The sequence below is a fragment of the Sarcophilus harrisii genome, chromosome 5 (genome assembly GCF_902635505.1).
Source record: "Sarcophilus harrisii chromosome 5, mSarHar1.11, whole genome shotgun sequence".
Taxonomy (NCBI): Eukaryota; Metazoa; Chordata; class Mammalia; order Dasyuromorphia; family Dasyuridae; genus Sarcophilus; species Sarcophilus harrisii.
In genome coordinates, this window is record NC_045430.1 from 52,114,848 (window position 1) to 52,127,927 (window position 13,080).

General features: G+C 33.3%; 1 protein-coding gene across 14 annotated transcripts in view; it reads right to left on the minus strand.

Moving 5' to 3' along the window:
• Window positions 1–13,080, minus strand: part of NAV3 (neuron navigator 3) — a 1,064,916-nt gene that overhangs the window by 254,786 nt on the left and 797,050 nt on the right. For all 14 annotated transcript variants that reach the window (XM_031938355.1, XM_031938352.1, XM_031938354.1 and 11 more), the window contains 2 exons: window positions 6,293–6,361; window positions 2,712–2,851 (listed from right to left, as the gene is read on the minus strand). In XM_031938355.1, the coding sequence (XP_031794215.1) occupies window positions 2,712–2,851; window positions 6,293–6,361 (209 nt within the window). The remainder of the gene's footprint in view (window positions 1–2,711; window positions 2,852–6,292; window positions 6,362–13,080) is intronic.

Sequence of the window (13,080 nt, forward strand, 5' to 3'; positions counted from 1 at the left end):
GGACCTTGTGGATCATAATATACCAATGCTGTGCATGGGGGATTTCTTGCTAAATATTTGCAATTTGATTCTCCAATGGCACACACACACACACACACATACACATACACTCACACACAAAAGACAGTTGCCCAAGGTATTGTGTTGTGTCCTGCTTTTTAGAACCCCAAGTTGGGGTGACAAAACATACCACTGCTTTCTAGAGCCCCCACGCTGGGGTGATTAAGATATACCTTCCTAGTGGAGAAGTGATGAAGTGGGACTCCTGAGGATGATGGGAAAATGGAGGCTATTTATTTCACGGACTTTCCCTTTTTATAATGTAACAAAAACAATACTGCACAAGTGGGATCACATAAATAACTTGCTATTGTATGTAGTTTGCCACCTGGTATCACTCTTCCACTGGTATCACTCTGCTTCAATCACATCACAGGTTGTCACCACTCCCTGAATTCTCAGGAAGGGTCAGAGTCCTTCGGGAAGATGGGGAGCCAAACCAGACATTGTTAGTAGGTTCCCTCTGAGCTGAAGGGTCTTCTACCTCACCCAGAGTTTCCCCACTGACTGTAATTCTCTACAGTATTGTAGCTAGTATCTGATGCTGGATTTGAACTCGGGTCTTTCTGAATCCAAGCCTAGCATTATATCCTCTAAGCCAGCTGCTTCTTCCATAAACCTAGCTAACTTTATAATGGGAGTTCACAATACTAATATATCACAAGTACAGAATGAAGCAAATAAAACCATAAATAAAACATTGTTGTTCAGTCCTTTCAATCATGTGTAACTTTTCTTGATTCAATTTGAATTTTCTTGGCAATGCTACTAAAATGGTTTACCAGTTCTTTTTCCAGCTCATTTTACAAAGGAGGAAATTGAGGTAAACAGGATTAAAGAACTTGCTCAAAGTAACACAGCTAGTAAGTGTTGAGGCCAGATTTGAACTCAGGAGCATGAGTCTTCCTGACTTCAGTCCTGGCATCTCTATACACTGCATCCCCTAACATCCCCTATACTAGTGATATTAAGCACAAATAGAAACAGACCCCATTAGATAATGGCTAACATTATCTAAGTTGCATTCTATTTTTATTTATTTTGCCAAATTTTCCCAGTCAGAGTTTAGATGAACACAATTGGATTATCAGCTGAAATGTGACACCTCAATCCTACTCTACTACTGATACATCTTACTGGGACACTGTTATGATCATACCATTCTCTTATCCACAAATCATCATTGGCTCTTCATTGCCTACCCAGAAAAAAACTATAAAGTCTGATATTGGCATTTAAAGTCTTCTGTCTTTTTATTACAGCCTTATCTCATATGTCTCTTGATCTTGGCACAGTATGAGATAGTAAGGACAGTGAATTCATATTCAGAAGATCTGAGCTTCAAACACTGCTTTGTTATTTATATGAATTTGGCAAGACAACTCACTTTTCTATTTTCAACTTTCTCATCAATAAAATGAAGAGATGGCATTAAATAATTTCTAAGGGTACTTGCTGGTTTCAATTCTTTGATCTTGCAAAAAGAACATATATCTATCTATATAGATATATCTATATATTTAGTGAGAGGACAACTTTCACAGTGAGGAGTCAATGATTTCAGCATATCCACCCAGGCAGTAAATGGAGAGCTCTGTTAATTAATCAACAAACACACACGAGTCAGAGCAAAGGAAAATATGCCCCAAATGGATCAACTATCTTAAATGATGTGAAGATTTCTAAGTGGAAATATGGCTGTGGGATGGTTTTGATTGAAAATAAAAGTGAATTGAAAATGAAAAATGTGATTGTGAAGTTAACTTACCATCCTAATCAGCTCAGATCAATCATTTAGTTTTCAACCTACACAGGTGGCTTCATATAGATACCAGACTTCCCAGATTGTAAAACTTTGAAAATAGCACAAAATTCCATTACTAGTCACAATACCTCTTCTCTCTCTCCCTCTCTGCAAACTCCCCACCCACATACACATAGAAAGTGAGATTTTTCAATCAACTTAGTCATAGTTATGAAGAAAGAAAGAAAGCGAGAGAGAGAAAGAGAAAGAGAGACAGAGAAAAAGAAAGAGAGAAAGAAAGAAAGAAAAAAGAAGGAAAGAAAGAAAGAGAAAGAAGGAAATAAAAAAGGAGAAAAGAAAGAAAAAATATATATTTTTTATATTTATATATATATATGTATGTATGTATGTATGCATGTATGTGATGTTTTTCTCCAAGTGTCAATGCATAAAAAGCCAAATTCTCAAGTCATTTTAGTTGTTTAATTTCCAGTTTGAGAACATTCCTGAGATTTTTATTAAATGAAATCAAAAATTTCAGTAAGAATTGTGGAAATATGTTTTCTAATATAAGCAAATTTTTTTACACCAAGTGAAAGAGGTTGTCATTGCTTTTAATTCAACACAATAATAAAGCTGGAAATTGAATAGCCTAAAAGTATAAGGAAATAAGAATATGAACCATATCATTTTATAAATATGCTTGTCCCAAAAGAGAGAAGAGGAAAAACCAGGATTACATGCAGAGAGGTGAGATATTTTCTGAGAAACTCTCAAATTCATGTCTTACTTCCAAGAGCTTACACCAATTAAAGACAAAAACAAAATTTTAGGAAATGTGATTTAAGGGATAGGAAAAGGTGAGTGTGCTCAGTTATTTGTAATGATGTAACAATGAGACACTTACCTTTGTCATTTCCATTTGCATAATGTGGAGGCTTATTTTTGTCAATGCTGTTAAAGCTCTGACTTCTCCGATTTAAATTAGAGGCTCCTTGGACCTTGCTACTGCTGCTTGCAGCTGGCACCCTTGAGGGCCCTGGAAGCCTAGAACAGAATAATCAAATTATGTTAAGGTACGTCTAGAAAGACAGGAAAATAGGATACTCTAAGCAGGATAAGAAATGTTGGAACAGCTATAGCATAAACTACATTAAACTATATTTAGGTAAGCTCAATAGATACAAAGAATTCTTCTGTCTCTAAAAGGAGTTACATTTTTTAAAGGGTTTAATCCTATTTTTCTTTTCAAGACTATTGTAGTTTCACTTTCCAATAAATTATCCAAAGAAAAAATACTTCAATGGAAATTCAAGAAGGAATGTAATTTTTAAGCTAAAATCAGTATTTTCTTATTATCCAAGGTAAGAAAAGGGAAAAATCAATGTAGCTTATTGACTCTTTTTTATAGTACTCAAAAACCAATTGTACTGCTGCTTACTTCACTAACTTGCTCAACTTTGGGGTAATGTAGAAAAATAACCTAAGTTAGAATGATTATAAATACTAAAATTTATATTAAAGATAATTTATTCATGGCAAAGTTAGTTAAGAGGTCAGACCAGGTAACTTAATTATAGAAAATGGTTCTGAGGTTAAGGGCACATGTTCAATTTCCATTTAATTTTCCATTCCAAAGAGGAGTTGTTTTTTTTTTTGGGGGGGGGTGTATGTATTAAAACAAATGAATAACAAAAACCAAAACAAAAAAAAAAAAAAAACACATGGCCCACTCTAATTATCCATCTCACAAGTGTGTTTTATTGGCCGCAAAAGAGAAAAGTAAATATGGGCTGAACTGAAATATGCATTATCATCACTGTGAAAACAACTCACAATTAATATGGTGTGAATCTTGTAAAATCAGCACCATCAACAAATTATCTTTTTATATTATGGAAAATACAATTTTAGTTGTCATCACTGCAACAAAATAGTTCCCAACCAGTGGGTCAAAGTTTCTGGGCATGCCACAGGGATGTCAGAGTATGTAAAACTACATGTATACCAACCATTGCCATTTTGACTTTATTTAAACTAAAAAGAAAAAAAAAAAAACAGCTTAACTAAATATCTTTCTTTAAATACTTTACCTCCTTTAGAATAAATAATTGATATTATACACAGATATGTATTTTAATCATATGTTTAACATGCTAACCTTTTGAAAAGAGTTTATGAATGAATAACTTTTTGTCCATTGTTATTTTTTATTGATGAATATGAATCCTACAACAAATTTTGTGTATATTTAGAGCCACACAAATCTAGAATTATAAAATGAAGTACTAATATTTATATTTGTCCACTACCACTGGACATAATGTAATTAAGTTCAGAACATTGGGATGTTATGACCTAACATCATTAAATTGAAACTATATGTATATTTCAAATTGAATCATTCATTATTTTAAGTAGTTTCCTTTATAAAATGAAAACACTGACTACCTTCCTAACAAAGTATCAGAAACATGCTGGTTTTTTTTTCAGAGTTAATATAACATTTTGCTAAATAAATGTCTATTTTAGTAAGAAAAAAAATTGTGATCTATTAAACTCTAACTAAAGTTGATACTCTGAAACTTGTAAGAAAATATGTTATCACTGGTTATATAATAGATATTCTATTATCTACTGCCATCATATGAAGTTTCCTCGGTAAAGCTATTAGGTCATGCTATTTGGGGAAAGCAAATCATAAAAATCAATAAGCTATAAATGGAAGCTATTTCTCTTTTTTTTTCTTGATAGTTCTATATCATGAATGCATTTCTATGAAATATCCTTGCATTTTCAACATTGAGATGGAATATATGATCTCTTTGAAAAAGACAGCTAGTAAATTACTGTCAATTCACTCTGATAATATCATTCTACTACTTTCAATTCAGAAAATGACAGAATTTCTCAATGCATGACAACTGTGTTTCCAAAGGAGTGTAACACTATATTACAGTGAAATAAAAACATAAAAAAAAAACTATTGATTTAGAAACTTTTTTAAATGCTTCAATGTATATTTAATTTTTATTTGATTTGGGGAATAGAACTTTTGATTCATTTTCTGGGACAGCATTTTAAGGCATTTAAAAATACCTTTTTTTGGTGACTACCAGTTAGAGGCCATGATGTATATATACACACACATGTGCACACATATGTACACACATAGACATGCGCACACAGATGCAGCCATTTTCAAATCTTCCCAGTTATCATTTTTTAGGTGAATGATCAGCTGTAGTCTGCCTGCAGGGCAGCATATCAAATAAGACTTGAAATTTACAATTATTCCAATGAGACTATTCTGGTAAATAGCAGCAAAATTTGACAGGTGGCTCAGATATTATGAAGAATTACTAAAAGTAAGAGGAGGAAATGAGAAAATTACAGAAATTAACTTTTTGAAGCAAATTGAAAAAACTATTTTAAGAATTTATTATAGCAACTAATATTAACAATATGTTATTATTTTAAGTATATCACATAATATGTAATATATTTTACAGGCATTGATCCCAGAAGTGACAGTAAGGAACATGTTTGCACAGTATATCACACTGTTCCTCACACTTTTCCAAATAATTTCTTTTTCTTTAAATTTTTCATTATATTTCTTTCTCCATCATCTTCTATAAAACTATTTTCATTAACTAAAAAGAGAAATAAATTAGGAAGAAAAATTAAAGGGAAAATACCTACCTTTGCTCTGGGCCTCAGAAGCAGTAAACTTAGGTTAAAATTATTAGGCAATTAGATCATTTACTAATTTCAGTGAAATACCACTAAGGAGGTCCTATAGTGAACAAGTTAATATAATGATCATGGGTGTAATGCATGCATATCTTCCACATCAGTTCCAAATCAAGAGTATATTATATTCAAAATACTAAATCTCTACTCTGAAGAGTATTCTATATATACTAGCTTATTTCACCTTTAATAACACATAACAAATTAACCTGTCATGACTAGTAATTATAAACAAACTTTCAAATACATATCCTATGCAGAGGTAGAAAATCCATTTCCTTAATGCCTTTGATTTACTTCACAGGAGACCTTTGTAAAGTGGTAGGTCAGCCTTTATCAGTTGGCTCTTGGTCAGTCTTGAGAAGTGTTCACAAATGATCTGGAATTATTTCCTGAATGCATCAGTCATCTGGGGAAGATACTCACTCACACTCACGTTCTTCATCTGATGTGGTTCCATGAGAAGCCAGGTTTCACTTTGGTACAAGAAAAAATAAGGTAGGAGGATCCCAAAGTTGTCTTCTGCAAAATTGTGGGTCACCAAGGCCTGGCTGGCATAGAGTTTTGCTATGACATAGTTCAGGATTATAAAATGTCCCTTTCTGGACCCACCTCAAAAAGGAGAGACATTTTTTGAAATTGAGAGTGACCAAAAAAAAAAAAAAAAAAAAGACCAAGGGGGAATTAATTTGAGTATCACTAACAAGTAATAAATTAGAGATATTAACTGACCTAGAAGCCTTTTTCTGACTGGTTGCAATTCCACTGTGATTAGACTGAGCTGCATATCTGGCTGCCAGACTGTATGAGGAGAAACAGAGAAATTGAATTAAAGAGATTCTTGGAAGATGCAAAGAAAGCACAAACTTACCAAAACAAAAAATATGTTTATGAAATGCAATCTGAACATGTATGAAAACAAATTAATTGGAAAATTATGAATTAATGCAAGGCATACATTATGATCTTAGATAATGAATACATTATGATATGTAATATTACTGATTGATTTCTGTATATAAAATGTTCATCTTCACTTTCAATAATATGGCTATTTTCTGAGAGTGTAATCTATTTTTAAATAAATAAAACATGCCAAAATGTTTGACATCTTTTTGGTTTAACTTGATAAACTGGAAGACTCAAATTTTGCTATTAGATTATTAATGTATTGAAGAAGTAACAATTTTTTTTTTACATCAAATCTTAAAGCAAAATTTCAGGAGCAACTATTATTTAAGCAATTCTTGCTACATAGGTATATATGTGTTATATTATGTATTCATTCCATTACATCTACGTTATGTATTGTATTATATGTCTGTGTATCTATATTTATGTAATATACATACATAGGTACTGATATAGCTATAGATATGTATAGGAAGGAAGAATTTGGACCTATAATTTAATCAGTGAAAGAAATTTCCAGACTAGTATCTCCTTTTGCTTAAGGAGATAAGCAACTAGCCTCAATTTATTCTTTTAAGAAATTTACCTAGGATATTGAAAGATTAAATGTCTCTCCTATTGTCATAGTGTTTACCTGGGTTAGTATTTTTGCATTTTTTCACTAACTAGTTTAAACCAATTTGAACAAAGCTTTTGTTTGGGGTAGAGATATTACTACAAAATCATAGAGCTAGAACCAAAGGGATCTTAGAAGATATCTGGCTTGTCTCCTTTTTAAAGATGAAGAAAGTTCATCCCAGAAAGGCAAAGATCACATATGTAATAAATATTAGAAGCAGGATTCAAAATCATATTCGTTGATTTGAGAGTCAGTGTTCTGTACTATATTACCTGCTAAAATGTGAGATGAATTTATTCTTACAAATTGGTTGATGACCAAAGTGTATGTTGGATTGGGTGGGGGGCGCTTCAAGTGTAGCTCTTGAGCAACCATTTCCAGATGAGATTGTCACTGTTATACAATTTCCACATTCCAAAATTACAATCTGATTTTCTGAAAGTCTATACTATAAGCCTCTCTGCTGTCTCCCTCTGCACATGGGAAGGAAGAATTATGAAGGACAGACAGACAAGCCAGTTGTATGAACAACAACATAGGGATGGTTAGACAGATAAAGGATCATTTATGGTTATGATTTTCTAAAAAAATCAGAACTATGAACATGCAAACATAGATGTCATGATGTAGAGCAGCAGTTCTCAAAATTTTTTTGGTCTCAGGACCCTTTAAACTCTTAAAAACTAGAATACTCATCAAAGATCTTTTTGTGAAGAATCTGCCTCAAATATTCATGGAGACTATTTGTGCCCAACCTGTGGCAGAGCATTCTGAGGTCCTATTGGTCTAATTGGTCATAGTTAGCCACACTAACCTGAATGTAACATAGTAATGTCATTTTTGTTCTCTTTAAGAAGGACAACAATCAACCAAACAAGTGGAATAGATAGATAGATAGACAGAAAGATGGATGATAGAGATACATATAGAGGAGTATATACATAATATATAGATGTACATATGTATATACATGCACACATGTATTTGTAGAGAGCCAGAAATCTGGAGAAGTATCCTTGAAAGAAATATACTTGAAACAAGGTGTTAATTCAGAGCAATTGATGAGGCAATGGTTATATACTTAGTACTTGGCATGATGATGTAAGAGTTCTACAGCTGATATAATTGTAATAGGGTATTTAAACTGAGGACAAAGTCAGCCACAGACATTCTATCTTTGACTCTCCTGCCTCCTGCCTCCTGCACTGGTTCAGACTGGGAGACTGAAGGAGACAATAAAGACTTTGGACTTTATTTCTGACTATTCTTGTAGTGTCTATCTTGCTGAGACACTCCCTTCCAGAGGACCTCTAGAAAGATAGCCCGAACATTACATCTTGGAGCCCAAAATGGGGCATAAGGATTTACACTCAGCAGTTCGACTGACATGATTGTAAGTTCAATGGAGAAGTCCCCATGACCTGGAAATAGGATGAATACAAAAATAGACAAGGAGGAAACTTTGGTAAGGGCTAAACTAGGGTTTCAGCTGAAATGGGACAAATGCTTAGAAAAGAACCTTCCCCACCCCAAGGGAAGTATGTAGAAGGCATAGTTAAGCTAATAAAGAACCAAGGTTTCATTGTAACTTGGAAGCAGATCATTGAACTCTTAGAAACTATTGTATTTTCTAAGGAAGAAAAAATTAGAGCCAGATAAGTGGAAACTAGTGGGAGAGCAACTAATGGAATATAACAATGATAATGGTTCTCAAGTCCTGAAGAAACATTCTATATATACAACATAATACATTTGGCTTTAAGAAATTACTTAAGTATTAGAATAACGAAAAAGAAGAAAGAGGAGGAGGGAGATGGTACTGACAAAGTAGCTGAAAAGCATGAAGAATTAGACAAGAAAGGAGTTAAGTACAGTGCTAATGAAATTAAGGAGTGTGGTGCTTCACAGCAGGAGCCATTAGGGCATTCCCCAATCTCATGACTTTCCCCCCTCAATTTCCCCTTTGTGGGTGAAGGGAGGAGGAGAAGAGGGAAGGGCAATGACATCATCAGCACCACCCATGCAGTAGCTTTGTTGACCCCCATGACATGATTACAAAAGGCACTAATTAAAGCTAAAGAGGAAGGGCAAGATACATCTGATTTGAGAATAGAAACGTGTCCTGTGATTGAAGAGTTTGACTCTTCAGTTCAAGAAAAAAGAATACACTCCTTTTAATCTAGAAACTATCAAAAATCTAAAAAAGGCTTGTACTCTTTATGGGTCTATATCATCTTATGTTAAAATGTATTAGAGAATCTGCCTTTGTAGTTTTAACCCCTAATGAATTGGAAATCTATAGCAAGGACATATTTAAAATCTGGACAAAACTTGTTGTGGCTTTCTGAGTATAATGAACTATGTAGAATACAAGCTCAATGAAATAGGCAACATGGAGTTAATATACCAGTCATCTTTGATCAACTAGCAAGTTTAGGTCTTTTTACAAACAATTTAGCACAGATTAATTACCCTCTATCAGCATATGAGCAAATTGCTGCTGCTACTGTTGTCAAAGCATGGGGCACCCTCCCAGGAAGACAAGACAGAGGGGAAGCCTTCACAAAAATAGTGCATGTTCCAAATGATCCCTTTGCTTATTTCATGAGACATCAGCAGACAGCCAATCGAATTATTGATGAAAATGTAGCAACAGAATTTTTGATAGGACAACTTGCTAAAAAAAAATGCTAATGAGGTTTATAGAAGAATTATACTAGGACTACACAAGGTAGTCCTTTAGATGAAATCATAAGATACTGTGCCACAATGGGCACAAATGCCTTTCATAGCTAGGCTATGATGCGATGCAGACTTCCCAAGATCCCAACATGGAAAGACAAGGTCCCTTTTGGCAAGGGACTTCCAGAGAGACTCATCAATGCTTTCAATATGGTTCCATCAGATGGTTCCATCTCTGACTACCTGTGCCAATGAACAACAAAAATTGTTAATGAAACTGATGCAGGACTTCAAAACCCGCAGGAATCATTGGATTCCCTGATATATGATATGACTGATACAAGATTTCAAAACCTTCAGGAATCATTGGATTCCCTGAGACATGATGAGACTATTTCAGGACTTCAAAACTTGCAGGAATCATTGGATTCCCCAACACATGAAGTAATGGACATAGATTAGTTTTGGACTATTTATGGGACTTATGGACACATATTCCTCATATTGATTCATGTTGTTTGCTACATCACTACTAGTCTGAGTTATATTACTATGTGCATGTGTAACACCTCCCATGCTGATAGATTTATATATACCTGTTTCAATTTCAGGCCAGAGGAAACCCGCTAACAATATCTGGTTTGGTGTTTCCACCTCCCTTCCTGAGAAATCAGGGAGGGTATGATCACCTGTGTTCTAAAACAAAAGAAAGCAGGAGATGTAGAGGGTCAGAACTCTGGAGAAGTATACTTGAAACAAGTATGAGGAACCAACACTATTGTAACCCCATAATTCTCAGGAATGAGTCTGCCAACTTCAGTAGCATCTTCTGAGGAATGAAGTGTCTTCATTTGTCTCATATCAACAAAAAGGTTATTTACTCTTATAGGTATATACACAGATATCAAATATAAGAGTAATTTAGAGTATTTACTTAGTATTCAGTACATTTATATTGAAGATTTTACTTTATGAGGTAGAGAAGACAGTATTTGATGATGATAATAGGAGTATGTATACTTAACAATAAGACGGATTCATTGTTACATTCACTATAGCATTAAAGGTATATATAATATTTTCTTTTAATAGAGAGGAAACAGAAAATATAATAATACAATTCAAGGCTACCATAGAATAACTAAATTATAAAAAGGTGTATAATATATGTATGTGCATGTATATACACATATGCATACTAGGAATGGAGGCAACAATAATTTATTACATAAAAATTCTTTTCTACTTAGAATTCAGTTTTTCTCAGTGTTCTTTTACTGATTAGAGTAGTTATAAGAAAATAAATCATTTGTTAATATTCATGAAAAAATAAAGGGTATGGAAATGTAGTGCCTTGGAATGAATATCATAGTTTTGCACTTTAGTATTATGTCAATTAATTTTACAAATATTTATTGAGCTCATACTAGGTTGAAAGCACTTTGTTGGGCTCTAAAAGGGAAAAAATTACCAATATGCATAAAAAACATACTTTTTAGACTATTTTCTAGGTCAATAGATAGTATCAGTGTATTGTATCCTTACAGTTAGAAAGATATGAGAGCAAGTGAGCAGCCCTATCTCAAGTACTTACTAGTGACCTATAGGCAATTAAGGCAGTTAGATTGTGCAGTGGAATAAAGCACAGGAACTACAGTCAAAAAGAGCTAAATTCAAATCCCACTTTAAATACTCACTATGTGACCCTGGGCAAGTAAACTAATATTGTTTGCTTCCATCTCCTTATCTATAAAATGAGCTGGAGAAGAAAATGGCAGTATATTTGCCTAGGAAATCCTAAAGGGGAACATGAAGAGTTGGAAATGACAGAAATAAATGGATAACAATAGACAAGTCATTCTATGTTTCTCATCTTTTATTTTGTTCTCTGTAAAATAGGGTTTATTGTGAAAATCAAATGAGATGACATATGTCAAAGGCTTTGCAAATCAGAACATTCTGTGTGAATACTATTAGCATTATATGTCAAATATTTTGAAAGTTTTAAATTTCTGCATAAATGTTACCTTGCTAATCCTATAAAATAATAAAATATATGAGTAACTAGTAATAGAATATGGAATATCTTGAACTTAAAAAGAAAGACTTTATAAACAAGAAACCCATAACCTAAGTTGGTTTAGAAGAAGGAAAAATTGAAATCATTTGTATTGTTTCAAGAAAATTTTAAGGTGAGGGCAACTGAAGCAACATGACAATTGTTAGAACACTTGGAATTAGAAGACCTTGGTTCAAAATCCCATGTACTGGTTATATAAGCACTAGCAAGTTATGTAATGTTCCAAAACCTCAGTTTACTCTATCTGAAAATGTAGAGCATATACTTGTACTATTTAGTTCATAAGATTATTGAATGAAAAGTTTTTGCAAGTCTTTAAGCATTATGAAAATGAAAATTATACTTTTTAAGCTCACACTTTGCACATCAAAAAAGGATGCATTACTGGAGTAAGGGAAACTATGATCAAAAGTGTAGAGATATGAATGTGAGACTTTCATTTGAAAAATAGTGAGTATATAGATATCTATAAAGAATAGAGTACTTAATAGAACTTGTAGGTTGTAAGGCAGGAAAATATGTTGAAATCATACTGTGGTGTTGAAGTCCAGTTCTAGTAGTGATAAAGGGTATAGAATCAAGGGCCAGATGGAAGAATGGCTTATGCAGTCTTCCAAATTATTGGTAAGAGAGACAAATATGTATATGTATATGTGTGTGTGTATATACATACATACATACATACATATTTCCAAAGCTTATAGAGTCAATACATAATACACTCTGATATTCCTATGTCCTTTCTAACAAACCTTGTCCACTGAGATGCAAATGGTTAGATGCAGATTTGGGCCACAATTCTGAATACACATTAGAGCAAAATCATCATACCAATGTCTTCAAATACATTTCTCCCAAATGTCTTTGATCTCCATTGTGGACTGCTTTTTCCTGTCCTAAGTATGCTTTTGATCTATTGTTCCATTCACAGGCATTCTCTAATTAATGTATTAAACAAGTCCTCTGCAAATATTTATAGGAAGAATTACTGAGCCCAGAATATTTTTCCTGGCCTTCTACACTGTAGGAAGACTTAACATTAGAATAAGAAATTGGCATTTTTTTTCTGTCATAGCCAAGAAAACATATTGAGTTTGGAGTTGTGATAATACTACCACTGTATAGCTAAAAGTTTTCTGATCAATGCATTGGAAAGGACAGAGAGAAGAAAAAGAGAGAAATAAAGGAGATGCTATACTAGTTAGATGGAAAATATAAAATATCTGA